This window comes from Grampus griseus (assembly GCF_964374135.1).
Source record: "Grampus griseus genome assembly, chromosome: 16".
Classification (NCBI taxonomy): Eukaryota; Metazoa; Chordata; class Mammalia; order Artiodactyla; family Delphinidae; genus Grampus; species Grampus griseus.
The window spans coordinates 36,220,107-36,238,692 of NC_139010.1; the positions used below are offsets into that span (position 1 = coordinate 36,220,107).

Consider the following 18,586-nt stretch of genomic DNA (forward strand, 5'->3'; position numbering starts at 1 on the left):
TGGAATGCAAATTGTTACAGCAATTCTGGGAAATGGTTTAGCAGTTTCTTATCAAGTTAAACATAAACTCACTATATCACCGAACAGTCCTACTCACTTGGGTATTTACTCTAGAGAAATGAAATCCTATATTCACACAAAAACCTGTACATGAATGTTCGTAGTAGCTTTATTTATAATAACTAAAAACTGGAAAAACCAGTTTACTTCAGTGAGTAAATGGACGCACAAACTGTTACATCCATTTAGTGGAATGCTATTCACTAGTAAAAAGTAATGAGTTACTGATATATTCAATGATTTAGATTAATCATAAAGGCATTCTGCCGAGTGAAATAAGCCAGTCCCAAGGTTACGTAGTGTATGATTGCAGTTATGACATTCTTAAAAAAAACAGCTGTAGTGATGGAGAACAGATCATTGTCTGCTAGGGGTGATGGGTGGGAGAGGGTGTAATTAAAACTGGATAGTACAAGGAAGTTTCTTTGGGTGAAGAAATTATGTGTCCTGATTATATTGGTGATTACACAAACTTATATGTGTTTTAAAATTCATAAACTGTATGCCAAAAGAAAAAATTAATTTTACTGCATGGTGATGAATACAAACTTGTGATGAAGTCCTTTATTTGCCAGAAACATTTAGGCTTTCTTCAGTGTATTACTGAAGGAGAAACTCGTTAAGGAAGCACTGGCCCACCATCTCACAGTTCACTCTTTTTGAATGGAAAAGCATTCTCAGAGACCAAGGAAGTTCTGTGGCACTTCTGCTCATATGTGTTTAGTCAGGGTTTTAATTCCAGTGAGATTTGTGGGAAGCCTCTGGAAGCCAGACAGTATACAGATTTATGTTTTCATTGTCATACTCCCAGCTAATGGCTGTGCTAGATCGTCTCCCAGGTATATGTGGATGTTGGCTCCCAACAAATGCAGGCTTGCCAGTGAGAGGAAGAGCCTGCCACCATCACAAACATGGAAGAGAAACACTTTGCCATGTTAAGCAGTCTCCATGCTTATATGGCTTCCTTTCTTCCTATAATAATGCATTTCCTAGACTGTACAAATGACAGATTTCTACACTAGTGAAGAAAAATTATAATAATTTTTTTCTTATCTCTTTGCCTGAATCCTTTCTGAAAGGTCTAATAATATCTCTGATACTACTCTTCTCAAAATCTGATATTGGAGAAACAGAGACCTTCTATGGGAATGTGGGAAAAACTGTCTAAGACAGATATTAGAATCCAGTCTTCTCAGTCAGCATTGTGTCTCTTGTCAAACTCATTATTCAACAACTTTCAGTTGTCATCTATGTGGTAGTGACTCCCACACCTCAACTCCACTCCCCTGTATATTTAATTGTCTGGTGGACATGTCTTCTTGAAGATGCAGCAGGCATGTCAAAACTGTCAGGTTCTAATATTATTTATTAATTTTTTAATCTCATATCACATCTGGTCATCCTTTTTTAGTACTTTATTTCAGTGAATGGGAATCACCCACCTGTTTCTAAATCCAGGAACCAAGGAGTCATTCATGGCTCTTTCTTTACTTCTTAGTTAACTTTGGTTCTTTAGATCCGAACTCCTCAGTGTGTCTTATAATTGCTATTCTTTCATTGTCACTGACACTAATTAATATCAGGCTGCTGTCATATGCCACATGGATTCTGCAGTAGCTACAAAACTGCTTTTTTTCCCCCATTTAAATCCATTGTCTACACTGTAACCAGAATAATGTTTCTTTAATGTAGATCTCAATTTGTCACTTCTTAAAACTCAACAGTCATATCCCTGTCATTGAGATACAGTCCAAACTCCTTAACATGGCTGAAATAGTTTTTCATGATGTAGATATATTTCTGTCCCTTCCCCTTACACTCTGTTTGAGTGTTGTCTTAGTTCTAGCTACTGTAACAAAATACTGTAGGCTGTGTGGCTTGAACAGAGACATTTATTTTTTACGGTTTTGGAGTCTGGAAGTCCTAGATCAAGGTGTTGGCAGATTCAGTTCCTAGTGAAGGCCCTCTTCACCTTTTAACAGAATCCTCACATGGTGGGGAGAGAGATTGTGTGCTCTGGTCTCTTTTGCTTCCTCTAAGGACACTAATCCCATGATCGGGTCCCCACCATCATGACCTTGTCTAAACCTAATTATCTCCCAAAGGCCATATTTCCAAATATCCTCATATTGAGGGTTAGAGCTTCAACATATGAATTTTGGGGGGATGCACACACAAACATTCAGTCCATAACAAGTGTTAATGAGCTACTTGAAGTTATTTGAATAGAGCAGATCAGCATACTATGTCCTGTAAGCGAAATTTGGCCAACCACCTGTTTTTTTCACAGCCTGAAAACTAAGAATGTTTTTTACACTTCCAGAGGTTACACTTTAAATGGTTATATAAGTACCTACATAATATACTTGATTTTCTCTGTAGACTTGCAAAATCTAAAATACTTTTCACCTTTTAAAAAAGTTTCTGCCAACGTTTGGAATAGATTATGCTTTTTGCTTCCTTGCCCTTACCATACTGTTTATGCAGAATATAGTCTCCTCTTCCACGTTCTAGAGGCTGAATTTGTTGTTTCTTAGGTTGTCTTGACTTGACTTCGTTTCATTTAAAACAATTTTATTTTATTTTATTTAAAAAATTTTTAAATTGTTAAATTTTTTGAACATCTTTATTGGAGTATAATTGCTTTACAATGGTGTGTTGGTTTTCTGCTTTATAACAAAGTGAATCAGCTATACCTATACATATATCCCCATATCTCCTCCCTCTTGCGTCTCCCTCCCACCCTCCCTATCCCACCCCTCTAGGTGGTCACAAAGCAAGGAGCTTATCTCCCTGTGCAATGTGGCTGCTTCCCACTAGCTATCTGTTTTACATTTGATAGTGTATATATGTCCATGCCACTCTCTCACTTCGTCCCAGCTTACCCTTCCCCCTCCCCATGTCCTCAAGTCCATTCTCTGCATCTGTGTCTTTATTCCTGTCATGTCCCTAGGTTCATCAGAACCTTTTTTTTTTTTTTTTAGATTCCATATATATGTGTTAGCATACGGTATTTGTTTTTCTCTGACTTCCCTCTCTATGACAGACTCTAGGTCCATCCACCTCACTACAAATAACTCAATTTAATTTCTTTTTATGGCTGAGTAATATTTTATTGTATATATGTGCCACACCTTTATCCATTCATCTGTCGATGGACACTTAGTTTGCTTCCATGTCCTGGCTATTGTAAATAGAGCTGCAGTGAACATTGTGGTGCATGACTCTTTTTGAATTATGGTTTTCTCAGGGTATATGCCCAGTAGTGGGATTGCTGGGTCATATGGTAGTTCTATTTGTAGTTTTTTAAGGAACCTCCATACTGTTCTCCGTAGTGGCTGTATCAATTTACATTCCCACCAATAGTGCAAGAGGGTTCCCTTTTCTCTACACCCTCTCTAGCATTTATTGTTTGCAGATTTTTTGATGATGGCCATTCTGACTGGTGTGAGGTGATACCTCATTGTAGTTTTGATTTGCATTTCTCTAATGATCAGTGATGTTGAGCATCCTTTCATGTGTTTGTTGGCAATCTGTATATCTTCTTTGGAGAAATGTTTATTTAGGTCTTCTGCCCATTTTTGGATTGGGTTGTTTGTTTTTTTGGTATTGAGCCGCATGAGCTGCTTGTAAATTTTGGAGATTAATCCTTTGTCAGTTGCTTCATTTGCAAATATTTTTTCCCATTCTGAGTGTTGTCTTTTGGTCTTGTTTATGTTTTCCTTTGCTGTGCAAAAGCTTTTAAGTTTCATTAGGTCCCATTTGTTTATTTTTGTTTTTATTTCCATTTCTCTAGGAGGTGGGTTAAAAAGGATCTTGTTGTGATTTATGTCATGGAGTGTTCTGCCAATGTTTTCCTCTAAGAGTTTTATAGTGTCTGGCATTACATTTAGGTCTTTAATCCATTTTGAATTTATTTTTGTGTATGGTGTTAGGGAGTGTTCTAATTTCATTCTTTTACATGTAGCTGTCCGGTTTTCCCAGCACCACTTATTGAAGAGGCTGTCTTTTCTCCATTGTATATTCTTGCCTCCTTTGTCAAAAATAAGGTGACCATATGTGTGTGGGTTTATCTCTGGTCTTTCTGTCCTGTTCCATTGATCTATATTTCTGTTTTTGTGCCAGTACCATACTGTCTTGCTTACTTTAGCTTTGTAATATAGTCTGAAGACTGGGAGCCTGATTCCTCCAGCTCCATTTTTCTTTCTCAAGATTGCTTTGGCTATTCGGGGTCTTTTGTGTTTCCATACAAATTGTGAAATTTTTTGTTCTAGTTCTATGAAAAATGCCATTGGTAGTGTGATAGGGATTGCACTGAATCTGTAGATTGCTTTGGGTAGTATAGTCATTTTCACAATGTTGATTCTTCCAATTCAAGAACATGGTATATCTCTCTATCTATTTGTATCATCTTTAATTTCTTTTATCAGTATCTTACAGTTTTTTGCATACAGGTCTTTTGTCCCTTTAGGTAGGTTTATTCTTAGGTATTTTATTTTTTTTGTTGCAATTGAATTTGTTTTAGATTGGCTCTGATTTGCCAAGATATATATCCATGTGATATACCCTCATGACACCTGGGAATACCATACTGTGAAGGAATTTTCTGTTTGAGGGGAGACAAGTAAATTTGGAGGGTTGTTGTGACTTTGTTAAATTAACATTTGTTAAGTAGAGCCCCAAGGTGTTGTTTGGTGAGCCCCAATTCAACAAAAGACCACAAGGGAAATAGAAATAGAGAAGTTTATTACTCTCAGGTCCTGGAGGAAGTACATGGCATGCCTGCAGGGGCCATATGGGAAAACGTGGCATGCCTCGAGGAGCCATACAAGGGCAAACAGAGTGGCAGGAACCTGGGGCACATGCTTTTATTATTAGGGTCCATGGCTGGAGTGCTTTTAGGTTCTTGGGCTAAGGCTTGATTGGGCAGTTCAAACCAAGAAGTGCAGGGTTTTGGTAAGCTCAGCAGCGGTCTTATCTAAGGTTTCACAAGGGTCAGTCCCTGGGGGGCAGGGGAAACTGTTGCTCACAAGGGCTGCTGGAGAAGTCCTGTTAGGAATTTACATTTGCTTATGACTCTGGAACTGTTATCTAGGGCAGGCCCCTGCAGACTTCTTGGTCACACAAAATGGATGCCAGGGCAGCAATATCATTGAGTAGTTTAGCAAACTCTCAAGATAGGGATTGTCTTTTTACATGAATATATCATGTACCCAGAATTATGCCTTGCATATATTGGTTTTCATATGTGTTGAATTTTTGATGGTGTGTCTTGTGGTTGCCACATGGAGGCAGGATCAACTGCCCTCCCCCCAGATTTGTTCAGTGTCGAGAAAGATGGTGCCACACATGTAGCAAGAGAATGTGAAAACATTTATTATTCACATAGTGAGACTTTCTGGGAACACCAGGACAGACACCCAAACTAGTCCAGAATGGCTCGAGTGAAGAGGGGAGAGGCAGGTGGCTCTGGTTATTATTGTGGTTAGGGGATGGGCTGGGTTGAGGATTCCCACATGCAGGCTAGACTTGTGTGGTTTGAACTTCCCTGCTGTTGCTAAGGGAGGTTCACTGTTTTAAGTGTGAAGTTTTGCTTATTATAAAAGCAGTATGTTCTTATTACAAAATCAAAAAAAGTGTAGCAAGTCAAAATCAAAAGGAATACAAAGAACATAAGCGCATGTTGTCTCACATAGTGGAAAATAATAACAATTCTTTGGTTTATCACCATTCAGACATTTAAATGTATTTTACAGCATTAAAGATGAAGTCATATTGTACATATATAATTGCTTCCCCGCCCACCATTTTACAGAGCATCTTTCCATGTGTCTAGATAAATTTCTGAAATATCATATATAATGATTTATTGATGAGTGTTAACTTGAAGCATAAATGTGGATGGTTTTCCCTTTCTGTAACTATTGCTAACTGTGTCCCCCTTACTTTTCCATTGAGCCTTAGTAACTTCTCAAAGTGATACAATTTTTTGACCACTTTTGAATTCATTAGAACAGGCTCATTCCCATTCCCTAAGACTATGTTTTTAAATCTTTGTTATAAAATGAAACCTACAGAAAACCCTAGAAAACATATGTAGAGTTTAATTAGTTATTAAAAGTTGAACACCTTTTTGGCAGTGGTGACAGTGCTCCTTTTGCTGACTGGTGCTTCTCAGCAAGCCCTACTTTGGACTTAGAAAATGAGGTTCTATTGCCTTTGATTCTTTGCTGTGTCTTTAGTTGTCAGATTTGGCCTGGGGTGCCCAACATCATCTTGTTTCACACATATTCATACAAATAGCCAAACGTTTTTAATTGAAGATATGATTTTAGGAGTAAAATTATATAAGTTATAATACTTACTGCAGAAAATGAGAAAATACAGGTACTCTAATCAAAAAAAAAAAAAAGGAGAAAAAGAAAAATCTCAGAGTCCTAAAATAGTTAACCTGTGTTTTGGTTTTCTTCTAAGTTTTTTCCAATGCATATTATACAATTTTTTTTAATAAAATGGATAATTCTGTATATGCTGTTTTAGAGACGTGATTTTTTTTTTTCCAGTTAACATGTAGGCCTTTTCAGTGGAAGAAATGTATCTTTTATTTTAAGATGAAAAACATCTTGTGTTCATACTGATACTTCCCACTTATACTCAGGAACATAGCATAGAATTTTTACTTAATTTCATTGTTTTTTACATCTTTATTTTCTTTTTCCTGAGATGAGAATCCATTTTTCAGCAAATGCCAATATACACAAGTCTCAGAATAACAACACCATTATTACCATCTGTAATGTGATTACTGAAAATAGTTTGAGGATTTTTTTCCCCCACTTGAAATAGTTTCTCTCTGAGTGTTATACCATCAACCTGATATACAGATTCATTTATTTCAATTTAATGTTGACATATAGGGATTTGTTGAAACATTATTTGTAAGAGCAAAAGATTGGAAACAAACTAGTCCGTATTTTTCCCCAATTAACATCTTTCTATGTCTGTAAATATATTTTTATTACCTTTTTTCAAGAACAACATCATATTCTGTTGTATGACTATATCGTACTTCCTGTTTAACCATTTTTCTGTTGTTGGACATTTAGCTCATTTCTACTTGTTTTGCCATTCTGTCCAATGCTACAATAGCCACACTTATACATATATTTTTTGCATTTGTCTGTTTCTAAGGGATAAATTATTAGGAGGGAAGACTTTGCCTTTTTCAAAAAGGTTTTAGCTAAATTTTAACAAATTGGCCTCCAGATGGTTTGTATGGATACTAGATTCCTCTAAATCATGATAGATCCACATTGGTGTGGTAGCATTCTTTCCTACATTGTATTTATTGGCCGTTTATTTTCTATTTATTTTGTGAATTGTCCATTATGGCCTTTGGCAGTTTTTTTTTTTCCATATTCATTTTTTTCCTTGATTTTTTTAGGAAGACTGTTTTAAGAACAGCAAATATTTCATAATGGAAAGAGGTTCTGTGAAATAACTTTTTCTTATGCCAAGGTTAAATAATTATGCAGCTTTTTTGTTCATTTTAAATAATAACAATTATTCCAATTACTCTTAGTTCTCAGTGGATCCTGGAAGGAAGGCCCAACACAAAATTGAAAAGATTTGTGTGGAATATCCAATACAGGAAACACTTCTAATTTTATTCATATTATCTGTAATAAAGTAGATATTCCCCTTCTGTGAGTGTTTTTCAAGGTCATAATCTCTCAGTCCCATTTAAAGATTTGTGAATTTGTGATCTTTTTACTTGTATATACTAAGGCAAGATTTTGCAGTATTAGATCAGTTTTTGGACTGGAGGGATTCACTAGTGGGCTATAGGTCAAACTGAGTTCATTACCTTAAACTTAGTTTTTGTTTATTTAGTTATTTAGGCTTCAGAATAAGAGTCTTCTAAAGCAAAACAGTACTTTTCTAAGGATAGATAATAGCTAACAAGATTGCAAATAGAACCCAGGAGGGACTGCTTATAACCAATTTGAGTAGTCCAGTCCTACTGTAGAGAAAGAACAAATTAAGATAAACCAAGGAAGCAGTAGTGGTGCTGAAAGTAGTAGTAGCATTGGTGTTTGGCTCAGGAAAGGAAATGTAATAATGACATCATTAAAGACTCACTTCATTAATTTACGTAAGTAGTCAGATCCCTAGAGATAATAAAATACCACCTCCCACACCAAATATGAATACATCCTGTGAGATTGTTTACCATTTTTGATTATTCATGTTATTAGGGAAGTTGTTAAAAGCGTGGACTCGGGAGATTGACCTCCTGTTGTTCACATTCTATTTTGGCCAGGGATTTAGATTTTCTGTGCATTAGTTTCATCATGTATAATATGGAGATTATACTAGTCACTAAATCATAGTGAAGACTGAAGAAATCAATATCTGTGAAGTGATTAGAACAATATCTTGCAGATAGTGAGCACTGTGTAAGTTTTTAAAAATACAAATAAAAATTACTGGTGGGGAAGAAGACTAGGAAAAGGATGTTACAAATAGCTTAACCAAGTAAACCAGTTGAATCTATTTTTTTTTTAATTTTATCTTTAAAATCTATTCTTAACCACACAAACATTGAGTAAAATAAGATTCTCATATAGTGATGTTTGAAAATAATGATTACACTGAGCTAGGTTATAGCATTTTTTCTGCTTTTGTTTACAGGATATTCTGAATAATCTTGAATCATGTGACCTTGAGGATGATGACCTTATGCTTGATGTGGATCTGCCTGAGGATGCACCTCTTGAGAATGGTAGGGGGGACAATATTGAACCTTCAGAAGTATATAGTTGAGCTACTTGACTACATCCAATTTGGTATTTGTTATTTACAGACTTCCTTATCTCTATGGTGGTAGCCTTTTCAGGCTGAGAATTTATCATAAGTGATGTTAAACAGGTTCTTTTGCAAAATTATTTAAATGTTTAAAACCTGACTTTGTAGGTCTTACGTATAACTGTATGATCCAATAAGATTGTATACCTATATCCTAAAGTATCTGGTAGATAGGATTTGTCCTTTTTTCCCTTTGTCTTATCCAATTTTTTATTCCTTTATCTCATTTTGATTTTAAGAAAACATAAATTTAGAGAAAAAGAGATATCATTTGACTTGTAAAACAGCAGCAAAAACCATTAAGTTAATAAATACTTTTAAAAAATCAATTCTGGGAAAATGGTGACCTGAATGAATCATTCTATCCTTTTTACTCTCAAATCTGGTCTGTCTTCGTCTCTGGATCCCAGTAACTGCTGGAGTGGGGCTTTAGATAATCCATGTGCAAGAGGGGCCTGGGTGCTCTTGCCCCCGTTGCCATAGCATTTGAAGGATTTTCTGTCTTAAAGACTTGTCAGGAACCAGGGACCAGCCTAGGAATCCTCTGGGGCAAGGGTTGAAATGAGGATCCTCCTGGAAGAAGAATCTTAGAGAGCTGTGGATTCCCTGTTAGTCAACATTTGCCAGGTTTCTTAGGCCTTCCAGGGGCCAGGGATGAACTAAAAAGGGTAGTGAAGTCCTTTTTATACATGTTGCTAGAAAAATGCAAGGATATTTCAGAGAGCGTGGTTCGTTGTTCTAGTGCTTCATCGAGGTACAAGGAGCCTGCTTGCTGTTCACTTTTGTCTTATGGTCAGGGTTTTTTGCTTGTTTTTTCTTTTCCCCTGCTGCCAGGATGCTGTATAATAATCACTCTTAGAATCTCAGTGGCTTTCAAAATAAACATTTATTTTTCTCATTCATGGATCTTTGTATTAGCTGGGATAGCTCAGACTGTGGGACTGAGTTCAGGTCTACTCCTTGCTTCTTCATTTTGAAACCAGGACTCCTTGGAGCAGGTTGTGCTCATGGCAGATGGCAGAAGGACAATAGGGTGCGGAGAAGCATGCATATAGTATCTCTTAAAGTCTTCACTTAGAACCAGCACACTGGTATTCTACCCACATTCTGTTGGCCAACACAAGTTACATGGCCAACCCTAAGAGCAGTGCGACTTGGAAGTATACTCTATTCACAGTGCGAATCTCTGCAGCAGAGGACATTGGATGTATAAGTCTATTGAAGGACAGAGTGTAGAGCTGAGAACAGTATCTACTCTACCACAGGGGTAGAGACTGTTGCATCTTCTTGTGGTTCTGCTGTCACTTGGGATACTCTAGCAATCAGTGCTGAGTTCTAGTCAACTGAGAAAGAAAAACCACAGCCAGTACCCAGGAAGAGGAACAGGGAAAACAGCAGAACTCCTGGGATTAGAGTGGCCGAAAGAGATGATAATGAGAGCACTTAGATTCAATTGCAGCACAATACTTTCTGGAGCTTATTATAAAAGAAGATTTCCCAACAAAACAGTTCAATCGATGACAGAAAGCATAGTTGAAATCTGAATTAGTGGCCTGGAAGATCAAGTGGAAAAGTATTTTAGAACACAGAAGAAAAACATAAACCATTAATGATTATAAGGGAAAAAATAATGAGACTTTATGATCCAGGAGATTTAATGTGAAGTTTTAAGGGCTGGTAGTGAGGAATGAAGGATTTACCTTCATGGAATAAATTATCTAATGCATTTTACTTTGACAGAACTATAACAACTTCTCTTTGGAAACCTTAGCTAAACCAGGAAGTAGAGAGATGGCATTGGTCTTAGAGCCTGCCTCATCTTTAGAGCACAACAAAAAGTTATCCATATAGTAGGTAAAAGTAGAATCACAAGGCAATTTAAAGTTTCTGAGGTCTTGGCTGGGGACTTGTGAAAAGTAGGAGGGAACTCCTGAGGTATAACATCTCACATATATTATAGATTTTCCTAGGAGAAGGCAAACAAGTATTGATTATTTTGAGCTAATTGAACACGGAAGAAAGCAGAACCTGGATCTAAAATATGTAGCCTTCAGAGGCACCAAAGATAAAACAGTATTTAGATTTGGTACTACTGGGAAGGAGGGAATGACTATTCTCTTTATAGGTCTGAGGTCCTGAATGACTATACCCACTGCTGCTGAGTTTTTTTATTGGCAGGATAGGAATGTTACAAGGATTGGTACAAGGTTTAAGGGGTCTTCTAATATACTTAGACTATTGGTTTTAGTTGCCTTTAGCTTCTGGTTTTTGAAGCTACTGTGCAAATTTGGGTAGAGTTTTGGATGGATCACTCTGGATTTTATGGGTTCAGCCCCACTAATTCTGCCAGTATCAGTGGAATTTTTGTCAACAAGAAGACTGGCACCTTGTTGAGATCTTTAGTTTGGGTTTGATTTGGACACAAGTTTGCTGTGACTTTATTATGAATAGGGAAGTCATCTGGGATTTCAAGGAAGAGGCCATGAAGAGAATATTTATCTGGCAATTGCATTTGTGAACCTATTAAGGTAGCATATGTGGTAGCACAGACAAGGAAAGAATGTTTGTTGGTCAAATGTTTCTTGGACAGTTATGGGCTAGGACTTGGGAACTGTCTGAGTTATTGGAGATAGCTACACTGGGTGGTTTAGTGACACTGAGGGGGAGGTTATATAATAGTCACAGGGTTTAAAGTTGATATTATAGTGCCTATATCAATAATATATTTTCAGGGTTGTCCTTTACTGTTTAGAAAATTTTATCTTTGAGTTTAAGGGTAAAACCTGAAATTGGGTGCTTGATTTTTCCTTCAGAACACTTTGACTAATCGCCCACTTATTTTTTCTCTTTTATTTCTTAGGCAATGCAAGACAGTTTTTCAGTGCCCTGCTATTTATCTATAAGTGTATCAAGAGACTCCTTTCTCCAGTGTTATATCTCGTTATATGTGAAGGACATCATTTTATTCTGAGTCTTATTCTGCTTTTTTCTAAGTCTCTTTCCAAGCACTGGAAGTCTGGCAAGGGAGGAGGGAGACGAGGTCACATCTCTTTCAGAATCTATTCCTGAATGCTATCTGATGGTGTTAGTCTATCTGTGAAATCTCTAGTGGATTTATTCTTCCTTTGCTTACAGAACTGAATCAGAGCCCAGTCTACATTCACAGGAAATACTTTGTTGACAGCCTCTGAAAGTCCTTTTCTAACTTCTGATTTCCTCTGCAATTGATGGAGTTCAGGACACACGACCCCAAAATATGGCACCTTGGCATATTGAATATTTTAAGCTGAAGGAGTTTGAGAAAATGGCAGAAGCAGAAAAATCACTCTGATTTCCTCCCCCTCTTGCCCATCTTCCCTGAAACAGGTCATAAAACCGTCATGTGAGGGGCACCTTCCCCATACCTAGAGGAAAGGAGCATCCTTATCTCTGAAGACAAAGTTAGACTAAGAAGATCCTAACAAACAGGCCTTGCTAAAGTTTCCCCCAGTTTACCACACTTAGACTCCTTAACCTGTCACATTCCTTCTTGACTGTCTACTCTTCATCAAGCCTAGCATAAAAATATACAGGTCTAACTGTTTCTTTGGGTCTTCATTTTCTCATGAAGGCTCCCATGTCACATATTAAATAAATTTGTATGCTTTTGTCCCATTAATCTATCTTATCAGTTTTATTTTCAGGCCCTAAGAGAGTTGAGAAAATCTTTCCTCCTCTACTACACAGTCGTGGGTTCTTCAGTCAACTTTAGGTTTTTCACACTGTGCTTTTTCTATTCTGTTTTTATGCACCTAGATTTCCTTCTAATGTATGAACTAATTGGTATAAATCTGGAGGCCCTGGATTATCAATTGCTAAAAGTATTCTAAATTCTTCTGGAAATTTCTCCCAGTCTTGTTTAGACCTTAGAAAGTCTGTAGCTATGGCTCTCAGCTCAGGATGAGACCAGATCCAAGTCAACCTTAAGGGAATTTTCTGTCTTCTGAAGGAGGGTTAAGAGGTATAGAGTTTTTTAGGTTTCTGGTCAGCTTGAGGGGTAGGGAAAGAGGTTAAAGGGAGAGATGGGGTGGAGGGAAATTGAATATAGAATGAGGGAAGAGGAATAAAAGGAAAAAGGACTTTAGATTTGAGTAGCAATTTGGGAGGATCTAAAAAGAGAGACCATTTTCTTTTATATTTTTCTTTTACCTTGGTGAGGGAATCTCTTAAGGAAATTTTGGAATCTGAATTTCTTTTAGCGGACCAGTGGGTATTTGAGCTTTGCTTGCTTTTTGTTCTAAAGTGTCTCTCATATAAACAGTTTGGTTATACCAAAGGCATAGTTGTATTGTTTTATTCTCTTGCTCAGAAACTTCTAATGGCCACTCATTGCCTACAGATTAAAGCCTAGCATTTGGCACATTCATAGCATCATCCTTAGGTTTATGAAATTTCCATAGTATACATTTTCTTAGGTGTGATCTTTCTTCCACTCGTTCTGTTTTAAACTTTTCTCTGTTGAAAAAGATATCTTTCTAATTACTTCCTGAATCCTATCCCATCAAATTATGGCGCCTATTAAATTGCACTTACTTCATGCTATTAATATATTTCCTAAGGCCACTTTTTTGCTAAACATTTTATTGAGATATAGTCATATGAGGTCAATAGTATTGTCCTTTACCACTTTCCAATTACTGTATTTTCTTCTGGAAATTTATCTTTTCAGTACTAATGGCATTTAGTAATATCAACTTCATGATTTTTTTTTTTAGCATGAGCTTTTCTCCTTTCAAACCAAATTTCATTTAAAAAACTTTCTTGTTCATATTGTAAAACCTTCTGCATGACACATCCTTTCCAGACTTTCTGATATGTAATTTCTTCCTGCTATCTTCATAGCCAGTTGTTAGTCATAGATAGGAATACTACCTGTGTCAGCCATTATCTTCTTAGGACTTTAAGTTATTAGAAAGAATCTAGGGTACTTTTGGCATCATATTTCGTTCTTTATCAAATCAGAAGAAATGGGTATGATGAGTGTTAGACATAGGCATCTCCATATCCCATACCTTTCAGTTAGCTATGTTAGATTCTCTTTCCCTCATCACAGGGTAGAAGTACTGAAAATTCTGTTTCCTACTCATAGTAAAAAACCTACTAAAATCTGCTTTTTACTTTGGAAGCTAGAAAGCCCCTTTAGAAGGCGTTTATTTATTCTCTATTCCTAAACTCATAATTAGGGTCAAATCTGGTGTGTAGATAGTTTTGATCAGCATATTGGTTAAAATTTTTTTTGGAAAGCCTTTAGGTTTGCCTCATCCTTCCCTATGATATTACACATTCAGAAGGATTTATTTCCTTTCTTAGTCTTGTTTGTCCTGTTCCTTCATTGGCGCTGGAAACTGGCTTTAAATTAACTCCATCTTGTAATTTTATTGGCTTTCCATTTTATTTTCTATGTTATTTCTTTCTCTCTGCCCTTAGTCTTTTCTAAGAAACCACCACTAATGTTATTTCGCATTCTCTTCTTAGTAACATTTTGAAGTGTATCAAAACATGATTGATGGGTACTGCAGGTAGTAGTATAAGCGGGACCCTTCCTTCCTTCAGAGTCTTGGAGGAGACATTTTTCTGAGAGTTTAAGCCCCCCTCTGTCCCAATTCTAACAATAGTGTTTTGTAGTCATGGAAAATATTTGTTTCCGGTGCCTATTTGTCGTTATGGTGATGGTTGAGTTCATGTTTCAATGAAAGTGCTTTATTTGGAGCCTGTGTGTAGTACCAACAATCTTTAGTAAATACAAAAGCAGCACATCATTTTCTGCATTATAATTTCCCACAGCATTTAACCCCATCTCCTGACTTGTTTTCCTGATTAGTGTGCTTCTTATTACTCTGAGTGCACTGTGTGGATGATATACTAATTATATATCAGATTCTTATTGCAGAATTTCTTTTTTGGGGAGTGAGTGGAATTTTACCTGTGTGAATTAAGAGGAAATATGAATTCAGATTTAAAAGTAGATATAGATTATCCCTCAGCTATACAGAATTTCTTAACCTAAAGTAACATTTTAATGCCATTTAAAAATACTTAAGGAAGTTAACTGAGTCTATGAGTATAATGTGAATGTCAACTAAAAGCATTTTTAAGCCTTCTTAGGATTATTTTTCAATTTATTTTTCTTTTGCCGTCTTATATTCTCCTCCTTACTTTTGCGGCATAATGATCACCATGCCTTTATTTACATAACAGTCCTGTTTTCTTTATTGAACTTTAAAAAAATATGTATATCTTAATTTATCCCAATAAGATGATGAGAAATTGTTAGAAATAATTTCAAATGTAAGTCTTCTTTAAAAATTTTTTCTTAAAAAAAATTTGTTTAAACTATAAAACCTATCGTTTTTTTCCCCCAAATTGATTTCTCTAATGGAAATTTTCTAATAAACAAAATTTCAATGTCTTTTAGAACCTTATTTAAATTGTTACTCATATACAAGTATGTGTTCACAGTGAGTTCAGTGTATATGAGAATTGAACATATACACTTTAATTATATCAACCTTTTTTTGGAGTGGGGAAGTTTGTTTTTATCTGGTATACTGTAATCAGACACTTGCCATGTATCAAATTCAGGTTTAGGTTAAGTTAAAAAAATCATTTAAATAATGAGTTTTTTTTTTAAATTTTAATTGGGGAGGATTACGTTGATTTCTAAAGCTTTCTTATCACAAGGGATTCTGAACATGCAGAATTTGAACTTTCTCATGTAATAATTCTCAGACTAGAGAAACCTTTCCTGTTCCTGCCTTGGGTTAGTGTTTAGTTGTATTTTTAGTAACAGTCTTAACTCAGAGGCTATGTAAGCACTGAGTGAAGATGGAGTCACAGGGTAAACTGGGCTTGCTTCCCACAGGGAGGGCTGGGAGTTGAGCAGGAAGGAAGGCCTGTTTGTCAGTGCCTTGTATGCAACTATGTCTGAGTAGGCAGCAAGCGACACAATGTCTCCCTCGTACAAAGTAACTCTCTTAGTGAGTGCTCAGATATGTGAGGAAAAAGTGTTTGGGTAAGTGAAGGAGAAGCTTGGGGTGTTTCAAAGAAATTCTTTTCATGTTTTTGTGGCATTTAGATTTCAGGGAGTGTACTGTTTGTTGCTGCAAAGTACTGGCTTTGTTTTCAGTGGCATTTTTGAACAAGCTCCACTGTCGGCAGATTGGAGCATTTTACTTTCTAAAACTGTGAGCTTAATTTAAAAAATATGATTTGTTTATGATGAAGAGTTAATTTGTGCTTCTTGAAATCAGTAAAAATTAATTGTGGCATTCATTTTTAGGAATGAGTTCTCTACCAGACTTAAAATCTTCTACTTTTTCTTGTCATTTTCATTCTGAAGTCAGAACCAACTACTGATAATGATGAAAACCACTTAAAACTGACTACTGGTGTTTAAAATGTATAATGTTGATTTCAAGGATAATTTGCTTGTTTTAAAACAGTGGGACTGTTGTTACTTAAGTGACTGTGATAATGAAAGTTCTATAATTTACTTCAGTTTGAATAATATAAAGTTTGGTTTTCACTGAAAGAACTAGTCATTTTTCTTCTGGAAATCTTGATTTTGTGGTTAGCTAACATAAATGGCTGGTAGTTTTAGAACATTACTTTTATATTTTCAGCAGCATTTAATTATTGAGCTGTAAGTAGTTAGCTTTTATAGAGTTTGTGTACATGTTTCTAGTGTTTCGCTTTTGAATTTGTCTAGTGGAGTGTGACAATATGAACCGCTTTGACCGATCAGACAGAAATGTTCGGCAGTCTCAAGAAGGATTTTGGAAAAGGCCACCCCAGAGGTGGAGTGGACAGGAGCATTACCACCTTAGCCATCCTGACCACTATCATCACTATGGAAAAAGTGACTTGAGCAGGTGAGTCTAATTTCAATTATATTTTCCATCTTATTAGTTTAGAATCATATTTCCGCCCACCCCTTAAAACTGTTTTTCGTCTTTGTTTTTAGAGGCACCAAAAAACATTTCAAGTTATATGTGATACTAATTGGAATAATCTAATTCTTTTCTTTTGACTCAAATCTTTTTTCATTAGCTGTTTGAACTTTAAATTTTTGCTGTTTGAACTTTAAATTTTCGTGTGATTTTCTGGTTCTTATTTGGGAATGATCAGAGATGTTGACTTTGTTGAAGTTTATTATGTTTAAGATATTAATGTGTAAAATTAGTTTCAAGTGATTTGTCTTCTTTTGCTTATATAATAAATTGAAATTTTAAAATTCCTCAAGTACTGTACTAGAATTCTTTTTCTTTTTGAAGTGTACCATAGTCTTTAATTTGGTCAGACCTTATGTATAGTGTGGCTGTATAGTCATTCAAACCTGGGATCAAACCCTGGCCTGGTACAACTTAGTTTTGTGAGCTTAGATAATTTTTTAACCCCTCTCTACTTCAGTTTACCATCTGTAAAACATACTTAATAATACCTTTCTCTCAGTGTTCAAGGATCAGGGATAAAAGTGCCTGGAACAGTATCTGACTTACTATAGGCACCCGATGGCAGTTATTAATTTTTTCCCTTTTTACTCTGTCATCTCATTCTCCTAGGGATTTGAGGTCCTTTTGGAGCACATTTACAATACAAATAATAAAATTGGGATAAAGACACAATGGAAGGGGGGAAACTTAAGGCACTGTATAGTTCTTGAAGTAAGAAAAAAAATTAAGATTCCTTGCAGCAAAAGCAAAGAACAAAACTTGATCCATTACAAGATTTATAATATATATAAGATAAAGGGTATGTTTCTCAGTTAATTTGCTTTCATGAGATAGAAACCTGAAAGCAGTTGCTTTGCATGATTTCTTATAAGGAGACTACCTTGTGATATAGTGGACAGGTCTCAGAAAGCTTCCCAAAGTAGAAATAATGATAAATTCCTTAAGTCTGTATTTTCTTTATGTTCTTCAATCCATGCTACAAAAAACTCTTAAGTGACAAAAGGCAGTTGTACAGTGGATCATGAAACAGTGAGGTCCAACTAAAGATCCTTCTGTTGGTAAAATTTGATGCCAGGATAAAATTTAGAAGATCTGGAAGAATGTATGGAGTACATACCCTTCCAGGCATTATTTTGGCTGTTCTGTTTCTGTTATCTGGGCTTTTGATAAGGAATGGACATCAGAGAGTTGGTATTATCAGGCAGGAATCTGATGTAAAGATAGTCTTCATTGCTAATAATGAAGATGATGCTTCCTTCATCTTTGATGGTTTGTTTATAAGAAGGTAAATTTAAGGCCAACTTATGAAAATTTAGAAGCCTACCTAAAATATGAACCTTTGCTTATAAGACAAGATTTATTCAACCATTTGAGAAGTATTTTTTGAGAACCTGTATGTTGAGCTCTGTGCTGAATTCTCAAGCTGGAATGAAGTTGGAGATGGTGTGAGAGGTGAAAGCTGTAGATTGGTAGTGGCTTCTGGGAGCATTGTTTTGAGGAGGTTAAAAAGAATTATGCAGTGTGTGAGGTCAGTTGGAATCATTGCAATTATCAGGTAGGTAGCAGACTCTTGTGCCTTTTCCATCCCATACAAATATGAGTAGTAAATACTTCCTGCTGCCAGGGTGTTTAGTGTATGGGAGAGACAGGTATGTAGATAGTTATAA

General features: G+C 36.0%; 1 protein-coding gene across 3 annotated transcripts in view; it reads left to right on the plus strand.

Moving 5' to 3' along the window:
• CCSER2 (coiled-coil serine rich protein 2) overlaps positions 1-18,586 on the plus strand; it is a 164,908-nt gene that overhangs the window by 59,727 nt on the left and 86,595 nt on the right. For 2 of the 3 annotated variants that reach the window (XM_082673855.1, XM_082673856.1), the window contains exons 4-5: positions 8,755-8,845; positions 16,676-16,838. In XM_082673855.1, coding sequence (XP_082529981.1) covers positions 8,755-8,845; positions 16,676-16,838 — 254 coding nt within the window. Of the gene's footprint in view, positions 1-8,754; positions 8,846-15,858; positions 15,980-16,675; positions 16,839-18,586 lie in introns of those variants that run through there. The other variant, XM_082673857.1, reaches the window with a different exon arrangement.